This window comes from Scyliorhinus canicula, chromosome 19, assembly GCF_902713615.1.
Source record: "Scyliorhinus canicula chromosome 19, sScyCan1.1, whole genome shotgun sequence".
In the NCBI taxonomy this organism is placed as follows: Eukaryota; Metazoa; Chordata; class Chondrichthyes; order Carcharhiniformes; family Scyliorhinidae; genus Scyliorhinus; species Scyliorhinus canicula.
Genome location: NC_052164.1, coordinates 4,094,193 through 4,110,936, shown reverse-complemented (window position 1 = coordinate 4,110,936; position 16,744 = coordinate 4,094,193). Strand labels below are relative to the sequence as shown.

Below are 16,744 nucleotides of genomic sequence, written 5' to 3'. Positions count from 1 at the left end.
CTTAACCTAACCTGGTCCTTCACACAGAGGTGTGTCTCCTGCAAAAAGACAGCCCCTGCTTCCAAACTCCTGAGGTGCGCGAACACCCGCGACCTGTTAACCGGCCCATTCAGTCCCCGGACGTTCCATGTTACCAACCTTACCGGAGGCTTGTGCCTCCAATCCCCTCTACCGTCTGTCATCTTCCCCACTTAACTACTGCCCCTTTAATTCCAATCTGTACCCAGCCCATCCCAGATGGCCCCTTTCTTCGCACTTGACCAAGTTATCTCTCACCCCCACCCCCCACTTTCCCCCTTCCCCTTCTTCCACCCGCACTTCCCCTTTCCCCCCTCCCCCTGGCCACCCCTCTTGGCGTTCCCACCCGCCACCTCACTTCCGTTCACCAGCATAACCTGACCTTACTGGATTTATTGGTTACCATCTTATATTCACTATCCCTAATTCTAGACTCCCCAACCGGTGGAAACAGGGGTGGCACGGCGGCACAGTGGTTAGCACTGCTGCCTCACAGCGCCAGAGACCCGGGTTCAATTCCGGCCTTGGGTGACTGTCTGTGTGGAGTTTGCACTCTCTCCCCGTGTCTGTGTGTGTTCCCTCCGGGAGCTCCGGTTTCCTCCCCCAGTCCAAAGAAGTGCAGGTTAGGTGGATTGGACATGATAAATTGCCCCTTAGTGTCCAAAAAATGTGTAGGTTAGGTGGGGTTACGGAGATGTGGGGTTACGGGGATATGGGTGGTGGTGTGGGCCTGGGGAGTATACTCTTTCAGAGGGGCGGTGTAGACTCGATGGGCTGAATGGCCTCCTTTTGCACTGTATTCTATGGAAATGTCTTTTTTATGTCTACCCGATCAAATCCTTTCAAAGGGTGAAGGTAGGTCACCCTCAACCTTTTCTTTTCTAAAAGCCCCAGGCTGTTAGTGTTTTTTTTACTGTTAAATAGCTTTCTGACACTCACTATCTGGGCTTACTAAGAACATAGAATATACAGTGCAGAAGGAGGCCATTTGGCCCATCGAGTCTCACCAACCCATTTAAGCCCTCACTTCCACCCTATCCCCGTAACCCAATAACCCCTCCTAACCTTTTTGGTCACTAAGGGCAATTTATCATGGCCAATCCACCTAACCTGCACGTCTTTGGACTGTGGGAGGAAACCGGAGCACCCGGAGGAAACCCACACAGACACGGGGAGAACGTGCAGACTCTGCACAGACAGTGACATAGAACATAGAACATAGAACATAGAACAGTACAGCACAGAACAGGCCCTTCGGCCCTCGATGTTGTGCCGAGCAATGATCACCCTAATCTGTGGGAAATCGAACCTGGGACCCTGGAGCTCACACTCAGGTGTGGTACTGGAGAACAGACAGCAGGAATTTCAGGAATTATTCCTACCTCTTCTTCCTGCTCTTCCATCATTTTGTTTTCAGTTGAAGAATTCCAGCACCATCTGTCAGGGCACAGACTCACAAATTAAACAAAGACAATTTTTACATCGACATTCTAAGCTTTTAGAGTTCTCGACAATTTTAGAATAATGCTTAGCAAAACACAATTAAAATGCACTCAGTTGAAATAAATCTATCACTGAAACCAGCTTTGTAAATCACCAACCCCCATCTCAAACAGGCGCTTCATTACAAAGATCGACAGAACTCACCATTGTATCGCTGAGTTGGAGTATTTTGGTTGACTGGAGTCTGTGTTTGGTTAGTTACTCTCAGCCCAGTCAGCAGTTGAGTGGCGACAATTAGCTTTAACTCCCTCAGGCTAAGGTAAGGGGATGTTGAGGATTCAGATGTGGTTTCTGAACCTGAAGTTTTGAGTTGTGCAGGAAAGGGTAACCGCTTGAGGAGACTTATGACAAACACCCCCACTCCTCCCTAAAACATGTGCAGCGAATGCCCTGCTTACATTTGATGAATGATGAATGCCTGAGTTTCATAGATTTCATAGAATCTACAGTGCAGAAGGAGGCCATTCGGCCCATCGGGTCTGCACCGGCTCTTGGAAAGAGCACCCTATCCAAGGTTAACACCTCCACCCTATCCCCATAACTCAGTAACCCCACCCAACACAAACAGCAATTTTGGACACTAAGGTACAATTTAGCATGGCCAATCCACCTAACCTGCATGTCTTTGGACTGTGAGAGGAAACCGGAGCACCCGGAGGAAACCCACGCAGACACAGGGAGAACGTGCAGACTCCGCACACACAGTGACCCTGTGGGGAATCGAACCTGGGACCCTGGAGCTGTGAAGCAATTGTGCTAACCACTATGCTACCGTGCTGCCCAGTTGGGTGAGGCACTGGTGCGTATATAGAACCTGTGTTGGAATCAAAGTCCAGACCTCCAGAAGGTAAAGAGGAGAAAAATAGAGCAATTCCCCCTATTTGAAAGAGAGATTCAGATTCCCAATATTCTTTGTGTGGAATATATGCCCCTGATTTTGTTTCTGAATGGCTTTTAAGGTCATCTTAATTCTAATTTTAAGGGTATGCCCCCTTGCTGTTAATTTCCCCACCCGAGGTAACAGTTTGTCTGCATCTACCGTATCAAATAATAACATTGTAAGCACCTCGATCAGATCACCCCTTAAACTTCTAAAAAAGCGAATACAAGACAGGGTTATGCAACTTGTCCTCAACGTTTAATCCTTTCAACCACGGGTTCCCCAATTGTGGGTTGCGGAGTGGGGTCGCAGGGTGAGCAATTGGGGCTGCGATTTGCAGTGCGGCATTGATGGCTGTGGAGCGGAAACTTAGATTTGACAGTCCTGCGATCAGCTGTGACAAAATGTGTGGGTTTTTAGACCTATGGGCATAGCCCAATCCATAAGTTTTGAAGCCCGGTCGCTGACACCAACGGAGCTTGCAAAATGGTGAGTGTCTTAGTTGTTGTTTGTGCTTGTATCTCTGCTGTGTGAATCACCACACCCCATCCCACACATTCCTCCTCTCTCCCCAAACCCCCATCCCACGCATTCCTCCTCTCTCCCCCCCATCCTGCCACACCATCCATGGCCCCCTCCCACCACCTCCCATTTTTCCCTCTGGGGTTGCACCAAATCGGAAGTATTAAAATAGGGTTTCAGCAGAAAAAGCATTTGAGAAGCACTGCCGGAAACTCCAGTATCATTCTGCTGAAAACCAGTTCTAACTGCACAAGACCCGCAGAAGTAATGTCAGGTCACAGATAAAAGTACAAATCTGAAAAAGAAACCATGAGGATATTTTTCATTCTCTACATTCCTTCAGCTTAAACTAATGATAATCTTACTTTGTGCAACACCAACCAGTAACGATGACTTAGGTACATGAAGAAGCCATTATATCTCAGTGTCCAATTTAATGTTTCGCCAACTAGCAGTTTTGCAGATGGTATTCCAGTCACTAGGTTGCGACCCAGAGTTGTAGCAGCTGAGCTCTCACTTCATCTGAGTGACACTGACAGGCAGCAGCAAGTACAAGCCCTGCATAAAAACAGCACAAAGTTCAGGTTTGCTTCCTTCTAACGTGTTATCTCACAACCTGCAGTCTGGATATAGAAGTGGAGGCCATGCACAACAGACTGATAAAGCGTAAACCTGCTTCCCACACATTGCAGTTGATAAAGATTCATCATTCTCAGAAAATATCCTGGCCCATTAGATTATTTGACTAGACTTCTGTAAACATGTTACAGCTGGCCTCGGCACATCAGAGTTCAGGCAAAATGGTGGAATGTGGATGGGCAGGATTATCAAGGATTGTTGCTTCAACAAAAGCTGCGTTTTTTGAGAGCGCGGCTACTGGGCGGGATTCTCTAATCCCTCGGCACAGTGTCCACGTCATCGTAAACGCCGTTGCGTTTTACGACGGCGTGAACGGGCTGAACCGAGGACTCATTCTGGCCTCAAAAGGGGGCCAGTACGGTAGTGAAGCAGTTCCCACCGCTCCAGCTCCGATCGCGGCGCGAATTGGGCGCCGCGGGATCCGCGCATGCGCAGTGGCCTCCTTCAATGCAACATCGCGCGGGGCTACAGGGGCCGACGCATAGGAAAGGAGGCCCCCAGCCAGAGAGGCCGGCCCGCCAATCGGTGGGCCCCGATCACGGCCAGGCCACATCGGAGCCCTCCCCCGGGGTAGGACCCCCCCCCACAGGCCACCCCGGACCCTTCAACGGCGAGTTCCCGCCAGCTGAGAGGAGGTGTGGACGGCGCTGGCGGGACTCGGCATTTTTACGACGGCCGCTCGGCCCAACACTGGCCGAGAATCGGCGGACCGGCCGCGTAGAGCGGCCCACGACTAGCGCCGCACCAACCATGGCGGCGCCAATGGCGCCGATTCTCTGCTCTGCGGAGAACCACGTGCCAGCATCGAGAGGGGCGTGGCACGATTCACGCGGTCGCGCGGATTCTCCGGCCAGGCCCAGGGCTGAGAGAATCCCACCCACTGTGTGTGGGGGGAGGAAGTGACACTGTGTGAAAACAATAATAATCTTTAATAATCTTTATTGCCACAAGCAGGCTTACATTAACACTGCAATGAAGTTACTGTGAAAATCCCCTCGTCGCCATATTCCGGTGCCTGTTTGGGTACACAGAGGGAGTATTCAGAATGTTCAATTCACTTAAAAAACACATCTTTCGAGACTTGTGGGAGGAAACCGGAGCACCCGTAGGAACCCACGCAGACACGGGGAGAACGCGCAGACTCCGCACAGACAATCACCCAAAGAACAAATCGAATCCGGGACCCTGGAACGGTGAAGTAACAGTGCCAACCCACTGTGCTACCATCAAAACTGAATACACCCAATTTTAGTCGTCTTGGCTCCCTGCCTGGCAATGCTTCCATTTTAAAATTCACATCTTTCCAAATCCCATCATAGCCTCACTTATCTGCATCTCTCTATCCTCCTCAGCGTCACAATCCTCCAGCATCTCTGCATTCCTCCAAGTCTAGCCTTTTGAGCATCCTTGATTTCCTTCAACTTTCCATTGACGGCTGTGCCTTCAGATATCTGGGCTCTAAGTTCCAGAATTTGTGGCCCAAACATCTCCGCCTCTCCCCCTTTGCAATGGTCATTAAAACCTACTTCTTTCACCGACCATTTGATCACCTGTCCCAGTATCTCCGTATGTGGCCCAGTGTCAGATTTTGTTTGATAACGTGAAGCATCTTGGGATGTTTTACATTAAAGACACAATAATGCAAGTTGCTCTTCGTTTTGTTCACAGCCCATTTTATATCTCTCCTGGTTTTTAATTTGAAACTAAAACTGCAGGATGATGCAGAACAGAGTTGATTCTGCATCACACATTTTACATGATCACACAAAGTCGAGATGTATCTCTAGCTGAGGACAGGTTCTCACTCAGTTGGGGAATCTTCCACAGCCTGTCAACATCGTCCAGGTTGACACAGAAAGATCACTTGGTCAACGTACCAGAAGATTGATGATACCCAGAAAATCATAATCAAACTAGAGCCAGCAACATCAGGAGAGACTGGGAAAACATCACAAATCAGCAAAAAAGCAAATGCAAGCCCACGCCCGTAAACCTTCCGGTGGAGCTGCTGGTGGCAACCAATGCAGGTGGAGCACAGGGCGGTGACGAAGTTTGGAATAATTGGGAGGAGAGTGCAAACAAATTTGTCACAATTCCCTGCACAATAAGAATAAGAGAATGCAAATTTAGCGTGCTGTATCGCACCCCACACTGTCTCCCAGTCTCACTCCCCTCACAGTCTCCCACTCTCACACCCCTCAGTCTCCCACTCTCACTCCCCTCACTGTCTTCCACTCCCCTCACTGTCTCCCACTCCCCTCACTGTCTCCCACTCTCACTCCCCTCACTGTCTCCCACTCTCACTCCCCTCACTGTCTCCCTCTCCCCTCACTGTCTCCCACTCCCCTCACTGTCTCCCACTCCCCTCACTGTCTCCCAGTCTCACTCCCCTCACTGTCTCCCACTCCCCTCACTGTCTCCCAGTCTCACTCCCCTCACTGTCTCCCACTCCCCTCACAGTCTCCCACTCTCACACCCCTCACAGTCTCCCACTCTCACACCCCTCAGTCTCCCACTCTCACACCCCTCACTGTCTCCCACTCCCCTCACTGTCTCCCACTCTCACTCCCCTCACTGTCTCCCACTCTCACTCCCTTCACTGTCTCCCACTCTCACTCCCCTCACTGTCTCCCACTCTCACTCCCTTCACTGTCTCCCACTCTCACTCCCCTCACTGTCTCCCACTCTCACTCCCCTCACTGTCTCCCACTCCCCTCACTGTCTCCCACTCCCCTCACAGTCTCCCACTCTCACACCCCTCACAGTCTCCCACTCTCACTCCCCTCACTGTCTCCCACTCACTCCCCTCACTGTCTCCCACTCCCCTCACTGTCTCCCCCTCTCACTCCCCTCACTGTCTCCCACTCTCACTCCCCTCCCTATCTCCCCCTCTCACTCCCCTCACAGTCTCCCACACCCACACCCCTCACTGTCTCCCACTCCCCTCACTGTCTCCCCCTCTCACTCCCCTCACTATCTCCCCCCTCACTCCCCTCACTGTTTCCCACTCCCCTCACTGTCTCCCCCTCTCACCCCTCACTGTCTCCCCCTCACTCCCCTCACTGTCTCCCACTCCCCTCACTGTCTCCCCCTCTCACTCCCCTCACTGTCTCCCACTCTGACTCCCCTCACTATCTCCCCCTCTCACTCCCCTCACAGTCTCCCACTCTCACACCCCTCACTGTCTCCCACTCCCCTCACTGTCTCCCCCTCTCACTCCCCTCACTATCTCCCCCTCTCACTCCCCTCACAGTCTCCCACTCTTACACCCCTCACTGTCTCCCACTCCCCTCACTGTCTCCCACTCTCACTCCCCTCACTGTCTCCCCCTCTCACTCCCCTCACTGTCTCCCCCTCTCACTCCCCTCACTGTCTCCCACTCCCCTCACTGTCTCCCACTCTCACTCCCCTCACTGTCTCTGCACAGGGACTACGACCTGGTGAGCATTGCATGGTGATGCAAAGAGCGACATAAAGAAAAACTCACATTGAAATAATGTTTTTCAGGACATGCCAAAGCTCTTTGGTCAATTCAGTATTTTCAAGGTGCAGTTACTGCCGCAATGCACAAAAGTCAGTAGTCAATTTGCATGCAGCAAGTCCTCATGAACAGCAATGCGAGAGTGACCAGATAGCCTGTTTCTCAATTAATTTAGTTGACTGACAAATATTGGTCAGTGCTCCAGGGAGAACTCACCTGCACTTCTTAAAAATAGCGCCTTGGGATCTTTTATGTCAGTTTGAGAAGGTGGAGGAGGCCTCAGTTTGTTTTCTGATCCATAAGGTGGCCACTCGGACAGCGTGGCATGTCCCCATTACTGCACTGAGGGTTCCAGACTAGATTCTGTGCTGATCACATGACCATTTTACTCACAGTTAATAGCAACAATAGAAATGTCAGATTGTAAGTGTCCTTCCTGTTCATTCCCTTATTTCCCTTTTCTTTTATTTTGCCGTTATCATTTTTGATCCATGGATGGTTAATGGACTGGATCTTTACGTCAAGCAGCCCAGAGAGTGAGGAATTCCGAAGTTACAGGAGAGGACCCTCTGCTAATCTGAACAGGAGCTTCAGACTTTTCAGCAGAGGTGGGGTGAGACTCAGTTTGATTGACGGGCCAATGAATTGGGCAAATGGTCGTACTCTGCCCAGTAACAGATGTTGATTGGATCCTATCCCAGTGGGATGGTTCTCAGAGACCTGAGGGGGCAGTTGAGTCCTAGAGACAGAAACACAAGGACCTGCTTTCTCTCCCTCTCCAGAAAGGATGTGAATTCTGTATTCCTGAAGCTGCAGAGAACCTGAATGAATTAATCTACAGGAAAACCAATACAGACGGCAAACAATGACCAGGATCCTCTTTCTCTCTCCAGAAAGGCTGTGAGTGCTGCATTTCTGGAACTAGAGAGACCTGAATGAATCTATGGTGAAAGCCTCGAATTGAAAGCAAGGTTTGAAGAGGAGCAAGGTGCTAAAAACCACCACCTGAAACAAAGACTCTTTTCTGTTCACTTAAGACTTTTTACCTCTTTCTTCCCCTCTGTGTTTGCCTGTCTTGTGTGTGTGTGTATAGAGGGTGGGGGCACTTCAAGTGGGGAATTGGAAATTAGATAACAGTTAACCAGTATTTTCTGCATATTTCATTACAGTTCTTGTTATAAATAAAAAGTAATTGTGTTTACATTTACAAACCTGGTGACTAATTATTGGGCAGCCAAGTGCAAAAGAATTTGGGTATTTTTCTAAGAATTATTGATTAATTCACTTGTGTTGCGACTCTGGAATTGACCGCGCACTAGCCCAGGGTGTGGTAACAAGATACATAGTGGCCTCTCCACAGTGCTACAGAGACAGAGCGAGCAAATAGTTCAGTAAGAGTGTGGAGAACAGATTGAAAATATCCAGACTGGGGGGAGAAGAAAGTGAATATTGTCCTGCCATTTAATCTTTCACTGGTTTGCATTAGGGGCAGGATTCTCCATCTGGGAGACAGTGTGTTGCCACTGGGACTGAATTGCATGCGGTTCGCGTTCCTGTTGGGATCGCTATTTGGGAAGCGAGTCAGGACATGCATATGGGCCAGCACTCTGCCCAGGTGAATCTCAAGCAATTCCCATTCCTGCTGGGGTCTGACTCACTGGGGACGGAATTGGCGCTCGAGAGCCTGGCAAGCCAGAGCTGCTGATAAGCTCACCATTCCCCACACACTCTCATTCCAGCTCAGCAGATGGCTCCACGAACACTAGTGCCGAGATTCAGAGAGTCAGAGCTCGATTGAATGCTGGACACGGTGGAGGAGAGGAGGGAGACTCTCTTCCCCAGGGCGGGCAGGATATTCAAGCTCGCCATCCTAAACAGGGCCTGGAATGAGGTGGCAGAGACAGTCAGTGCTGCCAGAGTCACCAGGTGGACTGGCACCCAGTGCAGGAAGAAGAGAAACCACCCCCTTAGTAATTACCCATTATCCTCACTCTCGGTCATGGGTGCAGCACATAGGTGATAGTTAAGGGTCAGGGCGCAACAAAGTATATAGGCAACTTGAAACACTTTATCACCAACATTGCGACCAGCTTTAATCCTCTGCCTGAAGGGCATTAGGGATGGGCAGTGGCTGGTTGGAGGGGGTGTGCTGGGTGGGGATGTGGGAGGGTGGGGGGTTTTGCAGGGTGGGGTGTTAGGAGGATGGCGTGGGGTAGGGCCTCCAAATACACTTAAATGTCCCACCAGGGAACACCCTCAGAGAGAGGTGGCAGGGAACGGGACCAGAAGTATGAGGATGCCTTGTATGACAGCTTACCCAGTGAGTGACCCATCGCCGCTCATCATCTCCATAACTGCCCCCAAAGGATATATGGGCCCGTGAGATGGATTAGCCAGCACACATGCAGGGAACCCCCAGATGGACAGTGGAAGGTGATCCTAAAGTCAGATTCGGTCAAGCGATGAGGAGCATCACAGTTCATCTCACAGCGAGTTGTCATCATCCTGCATCCCTTGGACAAGACCCTCTGATACTACCAATCCAAGGCCAACACCTTGTACTGATGCTGGTAGGAAGCTCGGAGGGGGGAGCCTGACGTATCCCCCAGCCCCGGGCATCAAGTCTTTTGAAGAGCTGGTGACCTTGGTAGAACAGCATTATAACCCCAGGCCATGCGACATTGTGCAGAAATACTGTTTTAACCCGGCTGAGAGGACCCCAGAAGAGTCCGTGACAGAATTCCTAACACGGTTGCGAAAACTAGCCGGGTTTTGTGCATATGGCAGTTCACTCTCTGAAATGCTACGGGACCGACTGGTCTGTGGCGTTAATAATATGGCAACTCAAAAGAAAGCTGTTGGCTAAACCATCTTTAGACGCTCAACAAGCCCTGCAGATTTCGCTCTGGAGAGAATGCGCCGAAAAGGGAGTGCAGGAATAGAGGTGCACACTGTAGGACACGTCCCCTCCCGGCGAGCAACGCCCCCCCAGAATGGAAACCCCACCCTGGACTGAATACCGTAGAGGCCCGGTACATTGGTCTGGGACCAAGGCAGCCAGACATGGCACCTCCCCCGAGTCAGTAGAAGAGGAGCCTGGGCAATGTGGGACATGCGGACATAGAAACCGCAGGGAACGCAAATCCCAGCATAGCCAACAACCCCACCGCTCCAACAGAAGCAGGCGCCTGCCCAGAGCCCATACTTTCCACATCGACCAACAGAATGAGGAATGCATGCAATTAAATTGGTCGTGGTACCCAGAGTGGTCCCCCATTAGGATCACTGTACAAGTCAACGGTCACCCTTTACAGATGAAACTGGACATGGCAGCTGCAGTTTCGGTCATTGGAAAGTTAAAACTGGGAGACAACAACTGAATCTGCAGGACACAGAGACGAGGTTAGCAACATACACGGGTGAACCACTCGACATTGCGAGGACCATAACTCCAGTGATTTACAGTCGGTAAGACTCCCACTGATTGCAGCAAAAGGACACAGCCCCAATCTATTGAGCCGCGACTGGTTGCAGCGCCTCCACTTGAATTGGCAACAAACTTTGCAGATGGGGACTGGAGGCCTCTACGGGATGTTGGGGAAATACCCCGAGGTTTTCCAGTCAGGATTAGGAAAAATTAAGGGGACCATGCGAAGATACAGGTGGATCCAGACACACAGCCAAAATATTATAGGGTCCGCCCAGTTCCTTATGCGCTGTTGGCAAAAGTCTAAGTTGAACTGAGTCGGCAGAAGGATTATCAGGCCGGTGCAGCTCGCTGATTGGGCAGCACCAGTGGATCCCATACTTAAACCGGATTCTGTGGCGACTATGAGCTGTCAGTAAATTGGGCTTCCAGGCTGGACAGGTATCCGATGCCATGCATCAAAGAATTATATGCAAAACTGGCAGTCAGTTATTCAACACAAAATGAGCCATAGTGCTCGAGCTGGACCTTACATCGCGGCGATATGTCACCATCAATACCCACAGGAGGCTTTATGAATGTACTAGGCTGCATTTACAGTATCATCAGCTTGGGCAATTTTCCAGAGGGTAATGGAGAATATATATATATATATAAATATATAGTTTTATATTTTTATGCGCCAACTTCAGCATTTTCACCATACAAAGAAAGAAAACAAAGACAGAACAACCCCAACAATATAACTCCTAAAACATAGACTTGTAGAACAAAAACAAAAAGAGACCCCCCCCTCCCCCCAGCATTCAATAGCAACCAGCTCCCCAAAGTGCATAATAAACAAACCCCCAAGATTGTCGAACTCCTCCTTCGCCCTCCCTCAGCTGAAACTTCACCTTCTCCAGGGTCAGAAACCCCAGCAGGTCCCCCCGACCATTCCGAGGCACAGGGCGGAGAGACTGATCTCCACCCCAACAAGACCCGCCTAAAAAATCAGTGAGGCGAAGGCTAAAACGTCTGCCCCCGTTACCGCCTGCAACTCCGGCCAGTCCGACATCCCAAAAATGGCTTCCAGGGGACCAGGCTCCACATCCATGTGCAAAACCCCGCTAGATAGTGCTAAATAACTCCTGCCAATACCTTTCCAGCTTCGGGCAGGGCCAAAAATTATGACCTTGGTTTGTAGGGCCCCTCCCACATCACTCACAAACATCCACCATCCCCTCAAACGGCTGGCTCATCTTTGATTTTGTGAGGGGCGCCCTGTACACAATCTTCAATTGCATCAGCCCCAACCTCGCACGTGAGGTTGAGACATTTACCCTCTGCAGCAGCTCACACCACAGTCCCTCTTCCAGCGCCACCCCCCCAGCTCTCCCTCCCACTTCATCTTAACCCCCCACACCTTACTTTCCTCCACGATCCTCCCATAAATCACCGATACAGCCTGCTTCTCCCCCCCCCCCCCCCCCCCCCCCCCCCCCCCCCCAAAGGGAGCAGCAAGGAGGCCGCCGTTATCAGGAAGATCAGGAAAACCTTCCTTACAAAGTTTTGAATGTGCAACTACCTAAACCCTTCCCCTGCACCAACCCGTATTTCTCTCCCAGCTCCTCCAAGCTCGCAAATTGTTCCCCAAGAAACAGATCCTTCATTTCATTAATCCCCTCTCGTCCCAGACTTGAAACCAGCTGGGATATGAAGAGTATCGTACATATTATTACTTTGCAATAAAACTTGTTTCTCTTTATCCATTCGCCTCGGACCCGTCTGTGGTCACTAAATCACCATTGCTTCTTTTGCCCATTTTTCCCATCACCTTAAATCAGTGTCCTCTGATTCTCGATCCTTCCAGGTACAGTAAGTTTCTCTTTATCTACTCCGTCCATTCCCCTCTCAATTTTGAACACCTCTATCAAATCCCTTCAAATAAGAGCAGACGTGGCCAGACAGTCCCTCAAGTCTGTACCACCGTTCAATACGATCATGCTCATCTGATCTTGGCCTTAACTGCACATCACTGTTTGTTTCCCATAAATCATGAAGTAGTAATTAGTAACACCAAGCTTGTGAGTTTTCAAAGCCTGCAGTTTGTTGGGAGATTGTTAGGATAAGAGTTGGCAGAATTCCATGTTTGTGATTATACAGACAATTACAGATCAGCCCTTTAAACAACGAATTTTTGTTAAAAATCCAAAAGAAAGTGGTTTCATAGAATCATAGAATTATAGAATTTACAGTGCAGAAGGAGGCCATTCAGCCCATTGAGTCTGCACCGGCCCTTGGAAAGAGCACCCTACTCAAGCACACACCTCCTCCACCCCATCCCCTTAACCCAGTGTAGCCATCTGAGATTGGCCACCTACAAAGGACCATTGGAATTATGGCCATTATGGCCAACCCAGGACTCAGACAGATACAGAGCTTCTGTGTATTTACAACCCAGGTAGCTAAACCTGATCGAAACCCCCACTCGTTTGCATTCTAATGGCCCATCTCCCCAGAACATAAGAACAGGGCAGCACGGTGGCACAGTGGTTAGCATTGCTGCCTATGGCGCTGAGGACCCGGGTTCGAATCCCGGCTCTGGGTCACTGTCCGTGAGGAGTTTGCACGTTCTCCCCGTGTCTGCGTGGGTTTCACCCCCACAACCCAAAAGATGTGCAGGATAGGTGGATTGGCCATGCTAAATTGCCCCTTAATTGGAAAAAATAATTGGGCTCTCTAAATTTTTTTTTAAAAACATAAGAACATAAGAACTAGGAGCAGGAGTAGGCCATCTGGCCCCTCGAGCCTGCTCCACCATTCAATTAGATCATGGCTGATCTTTTGTGGACTCAGCTCCACTTTCCTGCCCGGCCACCATAACCCTTAATCCCTTTATTCTTCAAATAGAATAGGACTGCACGCAAGAAACCGATACAGCCACAGACTGATCGGCGCCACTCCCTTTACTCAGAAGGGTTGCCAAGGTCAATGACCGCTATGGACCTGCCCAGCCACCAAGGCACCCGCCCCTTTACTGGCCGAAATCGAAGGCAGTGATCGAAGCCCTGTCGAACTATTGGGTCCAAGATTAAGGACCGCTCAAAAGAGCACAAAACCATTGAGGGATAAAAGGGGACACAGCCGTGTGTTCAGTCTCCTTTGAATCCGGCCTGTGCCAGCCTCCTTTGAATCCGGCCTGTGCCAGCCTCCTTTGAATCCGGCCTGTGCCAGCCTCCTTTGAATCCGGCCTGTGCCAGCCTCCTTTGAATCCGGCCTGTGCCAGCCCGACTGCAGCATAACGACCAGACAGCCAAGTTCAAGACCAACGATCGCTACCTGACGGATGAGCCCAGCAGAGACAGAGCCACTCCTTCAAACCAGCCACGTGATCAAGATAAAGGCCTTATCCACTTGTACAGTGCCGGTCGCCTGAAGTTAAGTATAGGTTATTGTAGTTGATAGGTGTAGTTTAACTTGTAGTATATTGTGCTTGCATGTCGAAGTAACCCTTGTGTGTAAATAAACCATCTTTGAACTTGAACTGACTAACTGGCTGTGTGGCCATTTGACCGATATACAGGAAAGCCTTGTGGTTCAGTAAGAGAAACAGAAACACCCACATTATTGGGGATGCTGTTGGGACATAACATCATATCATAAAAAGAGCCTCAGTATCATATTGCCGACTCTAAAGAGCAACAGTATTACAGTATTTCATTAAATTGGCAACACCAGTAACCCCAATTAACCTTTTTGGACACTAAGGGCAATTTAGCATACCCAATCCACCTAACCCGCACATCTTTGGACTGTGGGAGGAAACCGGAGCACACGGAGGAACCCCTCCCGCACACAGGGAGAATGTGCAGTCTCCGCCCAGCCAGTGACCCAAGCCGGGAATCGAACCTGGGACCCTGGAGCTGTGAAGCAACTGTGCTAACCACTGATTTCACACTGATAGTGCCAGGAGACCAGTCTAGATAGCTGATACGTCAAGATTACCGAAGCAGCCTGGGTTAATATTGTACGGTTAATTCCACAATATCCTACTCCCAGCGAGCAAGCCCTTCGCAAGGAGCTGTAGATCTGAAACATTAAAATTAACTTTCCAACCTGCATTTTCTGTGAGCATGCTTTCTGCTGCAAACCTGCAGGATCAGCTCTTTTGTAAATCTGCTCCTTCAGTTGTTGGGCTCAGCTACTTCTCCCAGTCAGCTCGCTTGGCACTGACATTTGCTATATAAACAGGTTTTAAAAAATGACACTATTAGCTTACCATTTTCAAATGTTTTTGTTTAAACTGCAAAAACAAGCAGCCATTAATATTGTATCTACATGCTTGAGCCTGTTTTTTTAAACCATCAGCATCACCTGATAGCTTCTGGTACAGAAATACTGACATTACTGAAAAGTCAACAACTCTTTTCTCATGGGCATCAGGTCACAGGGAGGCCATTTCCACAATCCTCGGAACTGTATAAATTACAGATAGTCACCCATTAAAGGGATAGACACCAACTAAAAATCAGTTGTTGCCCACCCAGTGACTCAGCAAGTGGATTCAGTGAATAGAGAGCTGGAAACTCCCAGGTGTGACGCAAATCCATTCCTGAGCTCACTGATCTCAGGTGGAGCATCTGTGCAAGTTGGGATCAGCTAAGATGCACCCCACTCCAGTGTGGTTAAACAGCCACTGTCGTGATCTTACAAGAGGATTAGCTGCTTAGAGGAAGGAATTATGTCACAGCAGAAGGTGAAATCTTTCACACGAGGATTTTTTTTTAAAAATCAGCTATGGGATTGAGTAGTTGAGGTTCAAATACCACCTTTCAACTGTGGGATTTCAGTTCACATCAAATTTTCTCTGTTAACTGACTGAAGAATCAATGGTCAATCTCAATCCACTGACCAATTGACCTAACTGCAAAACAGGCTTTTGATTTAGTTGTAATAAGGGTGCACCCAACTCCAGCTCCTCGAGAACCGCGTTAGGGACCTGGAGCTGGAGCTGGATGAACTTCGGATCATTCGGGAGGCGGAGGGGGTTATTGAGAGGAGTTATAGGGAGGTAGTCACACCTCAGGTAAAAGAAGAAGGTAGATGGGTTACCGTCAGGGGAACGAGAGGGAACCGGCAGGCAGTGCAGGGATCCCCTGTGGTCGTTCTCCTCAATAACAAGTATACCGTTTTGGATACTGTTGGGAGGGACGACTTACCAGGGGCAAGCAATGGGGCACAGGTCTCTGGCACAGAGTCTGTCCCTGTTGCTCAGAAGGGAAGGGAGAAGAGGAACAGAGCACTTGTCATTGGGTACTCCATAGTTAGAGAAACAGACAGGAGGTTCTGTGGGAACGAAAGAGACTCACGGTTGGTGTGTTGCCTCCCAGGTGCCAGGGTTCGTGATGTCTCTGATCGTGTTTTTGGGATCCTTAAGGGGGAGGGGGAGCAGCCCCAAGTCGTGGTTCACATAGATACCAACGACATAGGTAGGAAGAGAAATGGGGATCTGAGACAGAAATTCAGGGAGCTAGGGTGGAAGCTGAGAGCTAGAACAAACAGAGTTGTTATCTCTGGGTTGTTACCTGTGCCATGTGCTAGCGAAGTGAGAAATAAGGAGAGAGAGGAGTTGAACACGTGGCTATAGGGATGCTGGTTTGAAGTGTGTCTACTTCAACGCCAGGAGCATCCGGAATAAGGTGGGCTTGCAGCATGGGTTGGTACCTGGGATCTCGATGTTGTGGCGATTTTGGAGACATGGGTAGAGCAGGGACAGGAATGGTTGTTGCAGGTTCCAGGATGTAGATGTTTCTGTAAGAACAGAGAAGATGGTAAAAGAGGGGGGGGGTGTGGCATTGTTAATCAAGGAAAGTATTACGGCGGCAGAAAGGACGTTTGAAGACTCGTTTACTGAGGTAGCATGGGCCGAGGTTAGGAACAGGAGAGGAGAGGTCACCCTATTGGGAGTTGTCTATAGACCTCCGAATAGTTCCAGAGATGTAGAGGAAAGGATTGCAAAGATGATTCTCGACAGGAGCGAGAGTAACAGGGTAGTTGTTATGGGGGACTTTAACTTTCCAAATATTGACTGGAAATACTATAGTTCGAGTACTATAGACGGGTCAGTTTTTGTGCAGTGTGTTCAGGAGGGTTTTCTGACACAGTATGTAGATAGGCCAACAAGGGGCGATGCCACATTGGATTTGGTACTGGGTAATGAACCCGATCAGGTGTTAGATTTAGATGTAGGTGAGCACTTTGGTGATACTGTAGTGATCACAATTCGGTTATG

The 16,744-nt window shown here is 49.6% G+C and overlaps 1 protein-coding gene across 2 annotated transcripts in view; it reads right to left on the bottom strand.

Moving 5' to 3' along the window:
• Positions 1 to 16,744, bottom strand: part of LOC119954333 (sorting nexin-11-like) — a 129,257-nt gene that overhangs the window by 105,433 nt on the left and 7,080 nt on the right. For both annotated transcript variants that reach the window (XM_038779472.1, XM_038779474.1), the window contains exons 2-4: positions 14,569 to 14,691; positions 3,289 to 3,481; positions 1,401 to 1,455 (exon numbers count right to left, since the gene is read on the bottom strand). In XM_038779472.1, the coding sequence (XP_038635400.1) occupies positions 1,401 to 1,424 (24 nt within the window). In that variant the 5' untranslated portion in view covers positions 1,425 to 1,455; positions 3,289 to 3,481; positions 14,569 to 14,691. The remainder of the gene's footprint in view (positions 1 to 1,400; positions 1,456 to 3,288; positions 3,482 to 14,568; positions 14,692 to 16,744) is intronic.